An 11,929-nucleotide genomic window follows, 5' to 3' on the forward strand; every position below is an offset into this window, starting at 1 on the left:
TCTGTATATCCCTGGCTTTCCTGGAACTCACTCTGTAGACCAGGCTGGCCTTGAACTCAGAGATCTGCCTGCCTCTGCCTCTGCCTCTGCCTCTGCCTCTGCCCCTGCCCCTGCCCCTGCCCCTGCCCTTGACCCTGACCCTGACCCTGACCCTGACCCTGACCCTGACCCTGCCTCTGTCCCTGCCCTCTGAGTGCTGGGATTAAAGGCATGTACTGCTACCACCTGGCTTTAGAAACTGATTTTTAAACTATTTCTTTTTTCTGAGACAGGGTTTCTCTGTAGTCCAGGCTGGCCTCAAACTCAGAAGTCCGCCTGCCTCTGCCTCCCAAGTGCTGGGATTAAAGGCGTGTGCCACCACTGCCCGGCTTTAAACCAATTTTTATCATCTTCATAAAATAAGAACATATAGCTGGCTACACATGCCACATTAGGGATAGGAATGGCAGACTGGTAAGAAGCAACAAAACTCCATGGATATTCTTGGAAAGAGGCCTCTGCTCTAGGCATCCACTGGAAGTAAACAGGGCTGACCTCTCTGGGATCAGTAGGACCTAGACCTGCACAGAAATGGTACCCCGGGTACTCCAGGGGGTTAGGATAACCCTTTCCACATTTGTCTATTGAACTGATCCTTCTTTCTCTCCACAGTCCAAGCTACAAAGTCCTGGGACAGCTCCCCGACACCGATGTGTACATTGACATAGATGCATATGAGGAGGTAGGACCTCCTTTGCCTAATGTCTTAAATGTTGCAATCATGTGAGTAATGTGTCTCCCCACAGCAAAGGAGGCCAGAAGGGAGAACTAGGGGTTGACATGAAAAGATGCAATCTCAGTCACAATCTCAGTGAAGGTTCTCCAGAAAAAGTTCACTTTGCTTGGATTGAATTGTGGATCAAACCAAGTAAATCTGCATCTGTGTCCACCTCACTGCTGGGCGGTCGGTCCCCCGCTGGTGTCCACTCACTGCTGTGTGGTCTCACTTCTCCACCCTCTTTTCTCCTTTGGATGTTTAATCCCAGCTTTTCCTTGTGTTTACTGTTTTAAAAAAAATGAAGCAAAGCCTATCTTGTAGAATAAGTAGGAAGATGTATGTTTTCTAAGCTTTCAGGTGAGGTGATCTGTTCTAAGGTCTCGGCTCCTGGTGAGGTAGAGGTGGGAGGGTGGCTTAGCCCAGGAGCTGGGGGTCAGCCTGGGCAGCCATCTCACGAGAAGAAAACCTTTTCTTTGTACTTACTATTCTTCCTCCCAGAGTTTGAATAGAGTGACTTAATTTTGTCTAAACACGGGAAGAGGCTCTTCACACTCTCTGTCTGTGTTCATCTTCATGTTAGGGGAGGAAGCGGATTAGAAATGTATCCAGGTGTTAACATCATCCTGTTTTACTTCTCAGGTGAAAGAAATTCCTGGAATAAAAATATTCCAAATAAATGCCCCAATTTACTATGCAAATAGTGACTTGTATAGCAACGCCTTAAAAAGAAAGGTGAGCCGCCTTTTGTTTGTTTAGAGTAATAAAAAAAGATGAAAATTAATTTTTTGTTAGAAATTAACAGTTGATTCTTCGAAAGGAGAGCATTGTAGGTCAGAAGGGATAGAAGGTTCACATTTCCACCTCCCTATACCTACTAGAGTAAAATATATGTAAACCTTACTATTTTAAACATTTGTAAATGTACCACCCAGTGTCTGGCATTAAGTAGATTCCCATGTTTGAGCAATCACCACCACTGTTCATTCCTTTGTCATATTACAATTACCTTTAAAAAGAAGTGAAAAAGCAGCCTTACTCAAGGGACCATAGGTCATGATTAAAAATCAACATTCTCTAACCCACAACGACAAGTTTAAGAATCTAAGCCTTCTAAGTTTAGTAAGTACCACCATACAGCTGTTGTTGCCGTTGTCGTTTTCAGTTCTTTATTGCCTGATAGTCTTGAATAAAGACTTAGACCAAGAAAAATAAGTAATGGTCTCTCAAGGAGTGACTCAGTTCAGGGCCTCTGAGGGAAAGGCAGAGTAAGGCTGGGCACAGAAAGCAGCTGGCCAGGAGAGAGTTGAAGATCTCCAGGCATTCGGGTGGGTCCGGGGAGCCGTGCGCTGACCTTACGTGCCTCTGCCTCGTCTCTGTAAAGACTGGTGTGAATCCAGCACTCATCATGGGAGCAAGAAGAAAGGCCATGAGGAAATACGCGAAGGAAGTTGGAAATGTCAACATGGCCAACGCAACCGTTGTCAAAGTGGTGAGTGATCTTCATGGCCTCCATCTTTACCCAGGCTAAAATCCAAACATGGGGAAGGATCTGGGTTTCCTCTGTGTGGTATAGATGTGTGACAAAGCTGGATGTGGTAGGGCAAGTTAGGAGGCAGAGGCAGGAGATTAAGGCCAGCCTTAGATATGGAGAGTTTGAGGCCAGGAGAGGACTTACGAGATCCTATCTCAAAATAAAATAAAATAAAATAAAATAAAATAAAATAAAATAAAATAAAATAAACAAGACAGTGATAAAGTCAGTTATGAGGATGTTTATGAAATAAGTAGTGAAAGAATTGTTTTTAAAACTTAAAATCACATAGCACCTTAAAAATTCGGCCACTATACTTTAATTCAGCTGATAATTGAAAACTCAGGCTAGGTTTTGCTGATTAGACTTCTGGTAACTTGTGGCCTGTCATGCTGAGGTTAATAGGACTTTTCTAAATTAGGAGAAAAGTGTGAACAAGAGTAGAAAGTATTAAGTATCCTGGGCTACGTGGAGTGTGTGTGCCTGAAGAAATTCAGCAAATTTTAAATAAATGTACACACTGGTGTTTGAGAACACATGGGCTTAGTTTCCATTATAAATTTTTCTCATAGGAAAAAAAAATAAGTTGTTTAGAAAATGCATGTCTTATGGGGCAGGAGAGGGGCTTAGCAGTTAAGAGCATTGGTTGCTCTTCCAAAGACTGCAGAACCCAAGTGGTGACTCACAACGGTCTGTAACTCCAGTTCCTGGGGATCTGATGCCCTCTTCTGTCCTCTTCTGGCCGCCATGGGTACTGCATACACTTGATGTACACATGCAGACAATTCACTCATACACATAAAATAAAATTTAAAACCAGGAAGAAGAAATTCATGGTCTCATTTTGGTCATAGGATGCAGAAGTAGATGGGGAAAATGCTACAAAACCTGAAGAGGAGGAGGATGAAGTCAAATTTCCCCCAATAGTCATCAAAACAACATTTCCTGAAGAGCTGCAGAGATTTTTGCCCCAGGGGGAAAATGTCCACACTGTCATTCTAGACTTCACACAGGTCAATTTTGTGGATTCCGTTGGAGTAAAAACTCTGGCTGGGGTAAGTGCCACGTGAAACAAGTCCTTCAGTGTCTGCATTCCAGTTAGCCACCTCAGGGACAGGGACAACAGCATCCCTGTCAGCCACCTCAGGGATGAGGACCACAGCATCCCTGTCAACCACCTCAGGGACGGGGACCATAGCACCCCAGTCAACCACCTCAGGGACGGGGATCACAGCATCCCAGTCAGCCACCTCAGGGACAGGGACCACAGGCCCTTGTCAACTCTTACTTTGTAGGTTGTCTTTGAAACTTTTGGTTCTGAACATTTTTTTTTCTCTTTTTTTTTTATTTGATATAATTTATTTACATTTCAAATGATTTCCCCTTTTCTAGCCCCCCCCCCCACTCCCCGAAAGTCCCGTAAGTTCTGAACATTTTTAAATACAGAGTGTAGTATAATGATCCCCATGTAACGCCCCCTTGAGCTTCAACAATGAACACTTTATGGCCAGCCTGACTTCTGGAATTCCCAACACTACTTCTTCTTATTGTGAAACACATCCTAGATGTCACATTATTTGAACATATCCTAGTACCTACCTCTATAACATTTCTTTTAAAACCATTATCATAATATCTTTATTATACCAGAATCAAATTTAATAATGTGTTGATACTCTGAGTTCTCATTGTCGGGATGGAAACCAGATAAGTACAAAATCACTCTTAGCTTATTAGCTCAATGGTGCATAATTGCTCAAGCTGAGAATCATGAGTAATGAATTTGAGTGTCTCATATTAAATTTTGTTTCAATATTATTACAGATTGTGAAAGAATATGGAGATGTTGGAATTTATGTATATTTAGCAGGATGCAGCCGTGAGTATTCCTTAGAATGGGAAAGGTTATTTTCATTTTTATTTTAGATTTATTTATTTCATGTATAGTAGTGTTTTGCCTGTGGGTATGCACATGTACTATATGTATGCCTGGTGCCTACAGAGATCGGAGGAAGGCATCAGAACCTCCGGAACTAAAATTATTATGTATTGTTGTGAACCACCATGTTGTGCTGGGGTCCAAACCTGGGTCCTCTGCAAAGGCAACAAGTGCTCCTAACTTATGAGCCATCTTTCCGGCCACAGGTGGGGTCAGTTTTAATAATCTAGCTTTTTCTCCACATAGAATGAACTGCATGTACATGTTTTCCTATAATTTAAACTTTTTATAAAATAAAAAAAAAGTATTCTTCTAAAAAAAAAATCACTGTACAGCCTGTTTTGAAATCTGCTAGTTGCAGGCACTGAGATGGTCTTCTGAGCTAGAGGTGGAGGGCAGGAGTTTATCAGCGTTTGTTTTAATAGCCACTACACACATGTTTTGCTTTTGTAAACCACGATGTTTGTTAGAATTTCCATCCAATGTGAATAGCAGGAATAACTTTCCTACTATTTTAGATTTTTTATTATATTTTGGTTAAAACTGTGCTTAAAAACAAAATCCACATAAAGACATTTTTATTCATCTGTTTAGTTAGTGAAAATAAAAATGCCCACAGCGCATTTCAAAGGCGCATGGTGGAGAGTGGGTTCTCAGAGATAAAGGAGTGTCTGTGGAAAATGGAGCAGCCCCTGTGGAGAGCCAACAAACAATACCTTTTCATTCAGCAAATCCGCAGCCTATTGCAGACATTCAAGGTCATCTGTCCATAGCGCCATTGTCTATAAAAACAAAAGGCTAGAAAAGTCTTAAGTGTCAAAAGAAAAGGAACCTGATGGGGGCGGGCATGGCAGTGCAGACCTTTAATCCCAGCACTCAGCAGGCAGAGGCAGGTGGATCTCTGTGTGTTAGACGCTGGTCTAGTCTACAGAGTGAGTTCCAAACCAGTCAGGGGGATATAAAGACCCCATTGCAAACAAAGGGGAGGGTGAACCTGAATGGATGAATGGAAGTAGAGCTGTATAATAGATGCATATCATGTTAGATAGATGATAGATAGATAGATAATAGATAGATAATAGATAGATGATAGATAATAGATAAATAGATAGATAATAGATAGATGATAGATAGATAATAGATAAATAGATAGATAATAGATGAGAGAGAGAGAGAGAGAGAGAGAGAGAGAGAGAGAGAGAGCGTTTGCCAGGCATACATAAGGACCAGGATTCAACCACAGCTGAAATGAAAATTAAAGTAAACACAGTTCAGAATTATAGAGAAACAGTGCGTGTGATGTTTTGGGCGAGAAAAGAAGGAAAATTAGAAGTCGTTGTCTTTTTTTAAGCAGGCTTGTAATCCTGTCTGCCTCAGCCTTTCAAGAGACAAGATTATAGACATGTAACCCTGTGCCTGGCCAGAATAGATACTCGTGTTTTGTTTGTTTGCTTATTCATTTATTTATAAAGAAAGTGTTTCTCTGTGTGGCCATGGCTGTCCTGGAACTCAGTCTATAGACCAGGCTGGCCTTGAACTCACAGAGTTCTGCCTGCCTCTGTCTCCTGAGTGCTGGGATTAAAGGTGTACCCCTGTATCACCACAATGGCTTATGTTTATATTTTCATTGAGAACTCACGGAGGAATCTACTAGAAAGAAATAAAAGTCATTTCCTGAGATTAGAACTGTGACAGGATTGAGACAGACGAGAATATGACTTACATCACGTTTAACATTTAAAACTTTGTTATGTGCAGGGTGAGGTGTCCCATACCTTTGATTCCAGCACTCGGAAGGCAGAGGCAACTTTCTTCTCTTTCTCTCTCTCTCTCTCTCTCTCTCTCTCTCTCTCTCTCTCTGTATGTATGTAAAATGTGAGATACCAGGCATAAACCCCAGTATGTGGGAAAGGAGGCAGCAGGTGCTAGAATTCAAGGCCAGCTTAGGTTACGTACGAATCTCTCTCTAAATTAACAAATTAGTTTTTCAAGTCACGAGTGAGTTGCTTTTTATTTTAACCATTTAAGACCAAAGCTTGGAATGTGATTTGATTTTCTTTATTTTGTACAGCACAAGTTGTGAATGACCTCACCCGCAACCGTTTTTTTGAAAATCCTGCCTTGAAAGAGCTTCTGTTCCACAGTATCCACGACGCAGTCTTGGGCAGCCAAGCTCGAGAGGCAATGGCAGAGCAAGAAGCCACAGTCCCGCCTCCCCAGGAGGATATGGAGCCCAATGCCACACCCACCACACCCGAGGCATAACGGACCTGCATGGGGCTGTGCGCCTCTCCTGAATTCTGAACTTACACACTTTAAATACCAGCTCCTAGGTTTTCTTTCCCCACCTAAGGGACTTGTTGGAGTTATGGCTGCATTTGGAGGACGAATGAGGCATAGCAAGATGTAACTCCCACTTGCGTTGTTTAAATTGAAATATTTCCAAGATTAACTGGCCTCTTGCCCTTATGCAGTGACATTTCCATCATTTCTTAGTGGTATCTCTGTTTGGTGGGGGGTTTTTTGTTCACTCCCGATTTCTTTATTATCTGAAGCCTTTGGAAACTAATCACATAAAACTACAAAATTAACAGATGTCTTAAAATCTGTATGTAAAACATAAATTACCTCTAATTTCAAACCTTCATTTATTAGTGTACTACTCAAGCCCAAAAAAACAGAGAAAGAGAAAAAGAAAAGAAACTGCTCTAAAGCTAATCTTACACCATTTTTACAAAAAGAAACTGTTCCTTCTAACTGTACCCACCCATACCCTGATCTCAAAACAGTTCATCTAATTGTCTTGGTTGAGTCCGTTCCCAAGATGAGATGTTCTGCTTCACTCCCACTGTTTCTGGTTACCGAGAAAGCCATGTATTCCTTTACTAAGGGATTTTGGTCCAGCCGATTTTGGCTTCCCTCCCGATAGTCTCCATTCTCATCTTTGCTTCTGGAGACGACACTACTGATTCTCTATCTCTGTCTTCACCCAAAGCTACTGCTACTGAAAGAGTTTTGAAGGGAGAGCTGAAACACTGTCCTTATGATTACTTGCACCAGTATGGTGGAGATGGCAGGCGCGTTCCTCGCCGTCTGATGGCCTATGGCAGATGCAGGCTTGGAGATCTTTGTTGGGAGGTCTGCTGCTTCTTCAGCGAATCGTTTTGCAGTGCTGCACCTGGAATTTCCCCTCCATTACTGGAAGAAACAGTCTTAGTTTTCCCAGGCTTTTCTGCTGCTTCCTCAGGTTGACGGGAAGCTCAGCTCGCTGCGTCTTGTCTTCCCAGGCTGCTCTCCCAACTTCCCGTCGGCCATCTTCCCGTCGGCCATCTTCCCTGCTCTTAACACTTAGTGTTATGTTTGTAGGATGAGTGCTTAAACTCTTATAACTTTAAGTAGTTAACTTAGAGCATGCTGTTACCAGGTGCGTAAGTGGCTCCTGAATCTTGCACTTGTTTGAGAACAGACTGTAATCAATTTCCTAACAGAAGAGGAAATCTACAATGTGCTAGACATGCTGGCTTTAAAATAATCTTTTATTATTACAGAAATGATGTAAATGCATTATGGATGTTGAGAAATAAATAGACAAAGGAGAATAAGAGTGTAAGACATATTCTCCCCACTCAGAGATGACTACCACGGGCACCTTAATGAGGATCCCTCCAGGTCTTTGCTTGTGGATATATATTTTCTAACAAAAATAAGCGCAGCTCTGCATAGTGTCTTATAGTCGATCTTTTTAGTTGACAACCTCCACTTTCTTATTCCAGAGTATTTTCCATACAGTATTCAGGTTTCCTATTGTCCACAAATTTGTAGTTGATTTGTCTAAACTTGCACTAATTCTATGACTTTACATTGTAATTAGTCATGTGCCTTTAAGTCTGTTTTAATCTATACAGTTCTTCTTGTCTCTTAGCAAATATGTTGATGACTAAGATAGTTGTATTGACGAATCCCATCTTGTGAATATGTCTAGTTCCTTCTCTAGTGTTACTGAGCTTTCTCAGCTATTCCTCATGTTACCTGCCATTCAGAAGTCACACATGGGTAACTTCACACATGGGTGTGTCATTCGAGACACATGGGTGTGAGTTAAGTATTTTATGTGCGTCTGGATCCTAGATAAACATATGCTTCATGTTGTACCACTCAGAAAAGCACAGACCATCTAGCTTGCCTGCCTTTCAGAGTGTGCAGATAGACTACTGGATCAGCATGGCAGTCTAATCCTTCAGCTGGTTTTTATAGTATATATTATTATCCATCTGCTGTTCCCTTGGCATCAAATGAATGTCATTTCTCATTGACCCAGAAATTATAACACTGGGTGACAGTCCTTGCTGAAGTGAACGATTTTATTAAAGTTTGTCCATTTCTTTCTAGCTCTCTTGTTTCTCTTGTATTTATTAGCAGGTCAGTCTATGTAAACTATAGCTTTTCCTCCTCAACTTCAACTATTTGGCCATTCTTAAAGACAGATCTTACTGGCAAGACAGGCTGACTGTTCCGTGTCTGTTTAATCATCATCTCAGCCTTGGGGGATTTTTATAGTTTTAATGTGCTTTATCACGCTGTGTCCTTTTTGATGCTCAGAGTGTCACAGCTGTGGCCACTGAGCTTCACTACCTGTTTTGCTTCAGTTGTTGATGGTGAAGTAGCCTTAAAAATCAGTCCTTAAGAAAGCTAGCCTCCTAGATATAGTTGTCTATCTTCCTGTGGTTCATCAAACAGCCTGTTAATATAAAACTTCTCTCACATTCGTTATAGTTAGTATGTTTAAAGGTTAAGGGGGGCCTTTAAGCCTTTTTGGTGAGAGAGGGTTTCTCTGTGTAGCCCTGGCTGTCCTGGAACTTACTCTGGAAACCAGGCTGGCCTGGAACTCAGAGATCTGTCCGCTGGTGCTTCTCAAGTGCTGGGACTAAAGGCATGAACCACCACTGCCCAGCTCTTAAACTTTTAACATCAATTTATTTATGATAAACCAAAGCTTAGGCCAACCTCTCTGAAGCTCTTTCTTCTTAGGAGTTGTTGAGGTTTCGTTTGGTGTGTGTGTGTGTATGTGTGTGTGTTGTTTTTGAAGGGTCTCTAGAACTCACTGTGTAGCTGAGGGTGATCTTAAACTCCTGGTCCTCCTACTTAGCTAGTGCTAGAGTTAGAGGCCTGGGCCACCGCACCCAGCTAAGAGTTGCCGTTAAGCGTTTGTCATTGTGACTTTGTTGCTGTTTGCCATGCCTGTGTTGCTTTGTGTCAGTTTCCATGAAGATATTGCCAGTCCCCAGTAGAATGATATTAGTGTTCAGTTTCTCAATAACTTCACTAATGATTCCAAGTAGACTGCTTCCTTCCTACCCTGGCCTGCATGAAACAGATTCACACCAGACATTTCTTCGCAGGCATCTAGCACAAGACTAGATGCATCTGCATTCTGACAGACTGCATTCTGACAGACTGCATTCTCAAAGAGCACACAGGTACAGACTCAAATTCATAGCAGCCTTGGTAAAGGGGCCTACATCATTTTGGGCATTTAAGTAGAATCTAAAGCCTTAAACAATTCCTTAGCAATAGTTTCAAGTCCTATTGGCCAATAAACATGCCACCAAAGGACATTTATTCTACATCTTACCTGCTTATATTTTGTTCAAATTCTTCCATTTTAAACTTTATTTTTTAGTAGAACCTTATCATGTACATAAAAAGCACTTGTTTTACAGGGTTGAAAACTATAGTTTTGTTTTATTCCATATCTGAAAATGTTAAATGTTTAATACTCCATCAATATGTAAATACATCCAAATACTCAGAATTATTTCACATGGAAATTGTCTTAACTATCTTTTAAATCTTAATTCTTCCCTCTCTTGCAAAAAGTCAGTGCATAAGCTTACCTCTCTGTGGACCTTAAAAACCACTATTTCATATCTTACTGTGCTTTTCCACCCTTACTCAAATCCTATTATAAGGCTGGTAAGTTGGCTCAATGGGCAGTTCTAAGCCAAACCTGATGACTGAAGTCCAATCACTGGACCAATGTGGTGAAAGCACCAATTTCCCCCCCAGGGGTCCACAGGCCTCCACAGGGTGTTTAGTGCATGCGGCAGTACAGGAAAGTTGTTCTCAAAGTCTCATAAAGAAATCCTTGCTCTCAAATCCTACAGAGTACACTTCACAAATCTATGTAATCCAATTAGCAGTTGATGGGATCCCAACAGCCCAGAGCCTCTGGAGTGGAATCCAGAAAACAGTTAAACGGTATGGACCCTGTTCAAGGCCTGGGAGCTGCTTGTTTTGTAGTTTTCGGTGTCTAAACTGACTCTTCAATGCAATCTCATCCTGTGTAGCAGAGAAAGGAGGCTCCTGCCAGCAAGTGAGAATTTTGAGGAAATGAACCTGGCTTCTTGTGTGCACGAAGGGTAGCAATGAAAGAAGTTGTGTTTTCTATTTGATGGTGGTGGTGGTAGGGAGTCCTTATGTGGGGACCGAAGAAGGAAAGGTCTGTGATAGATGGGAAAGTCCTTAACTATCGCCTATCCCATTAAAGACAGTAAATCAATTTACATTCTAAAATCAAACGCCTTTCTTGAGTGCAAAATGCTGCTTTAAAAAAAAAAAGTGTTTCAGGAATGCTTTTATAGGATTCAGTATATTGAGATTCTTGAGTGTTTTGAGATAAAAGTTTGATAATGTATTATCTAATTCTCCAAATATAAAGCCAACTAAAAGAAACCCATCAAACCTACCAGCAAAACTGTCAGAAGTCAGCACTGCACTGCAGCTGTATACTGACTTGGACGGAATCAAGTTTGAACACTAATGACACTCTTCTCTAGCCACCGACCTGAATTTACTCTCCTGTGAGTGTAACGTCATAATGGTTTGTTCTATTTCATACCTCAAGCAACACTAGAGCATGGTTAGGAAAAATACTTTTTCTAATTAAAAAAATCACTGTATTTTATAAACAAAAGGCTCTTTCTGTTTGAAAACTCTAAGCTTAATTTTTCAGTGTAACACAGCAACTTTTCTCTGGTCTCCATTTTCTTCTGACTTAAAAATGTACAGAGTCCCTTGGTATTTAGCAATTTATTTGTGAATATCATTCTTCAATAAAAATACTGTTTATTGTGCTTCTGTGTCAGTATTGAGGAGGGTAACATTCGAGGACTGTGGGGACAGACAGCTCATCTCATAATTTGCTGTGTAAACATGATGACCCCTATCTAGCCCATAAGCATCCATGTTTTCAAAAGCTGGGTATGGAATGGAAGTATTAGGCAGATTTGGGGGATTCATGGGCCTCACTGGCAAGAACTATATCTTGTTAAAGTAGAAACAGGGTACATAGCTCAAGGTTCATTCTCCCCCACTCCCAATGGCTCGGTGGTAGTTATTATGAGAAATACTTTTAAAGAGACTTGTTAAGGACTCAAACACACCTTTGTTTTAAAAATAATTTAAGTGTGTAGGGGTAAAGTTTGGTTCTTGATTTGGTCAAAAAAGAAGGTGGGAGCCAATTGCTGGATAAAGGTGGGACTTCCGGGTCCCAGGAGGAAGAGTGGACACAGAGGAAGAGGCCCTTTCGGCTGAGCTTTTGTAATTGCCAGATGCTGGAAAGAACCCAGGTATCCCTCAACAGAAGAGTGGATGCAAAAAATGTGGTATATCTACACAATGGAGTACTATTCAGCCATTAGAA

At 41.3% G+C, this 11,929-nt stretch overlaps 1 protein-coding gene and 1 pseudogene across 3 annotated transcripts in view; one reads left to right on the plus strand and one right to left on the minus strand.

The window, feature by feature from the left end:
- The window catches only part of Slc26a5 (solute carrier family 26 member 5), a 29,851-nt gene extending 23,359 nt beyond the window's left edge, over positions 1 to 6,492 (plus strand). For all 3 annotated transcript variants that reach the window (XM_052172399.1, XM_052172400.1, XM_052172401.1), the window contains 6 exons: positions 652 to 721; positions 1,397 to 1,489; positions 2,139 to 2,246; positions 3,143 to 3,343; positions 4,113 to 4,167; positions 6,299 to 6,492. In XM_052172399.1, coding sequence (XP_052028359.1) covers positions 652 to 721; positions 1,397 to 1,489; positions 2,139 to 2,246; positions 3,143 to 3,343; positions 4,113 to 4,167; positions 6,299 to 6,492 — 721 coding nt within the window. The remainder of the gene's footprint in view (positions 1 to 651; positions 722 to 1,396; positions 1,490 to 2,138; positions 2,247 to 3,142; positions 3,344 to 4,112; positions 4,168 to 6,298) is intronic.
- A 529-nt stretch (positions 6,493 to 7,021) lies between these two features.
- Positions 7,022 to 7,542, minus strand: LOC127677299 (PEST proteolytic signal-containing nuclear protein-like; annotated as a pseudogene).
- Positions 7,543 to 11,929: the final 4,387 nt, after the last annotated feature.

This window comes from Apodemus sylvaticus, chromosome 2 (assembly GCF_947179515.1).
Source record: "Apodemus sylvaticus chromosome 2, mApoSyl1.1, whole genome shotgun sequence".
Lineage (NCBI taxonomy): Eukaryota > Metazoa > Chordata > Mammalia > Rodentia > Muridae > Apodemus > Apodemus sylvaticus.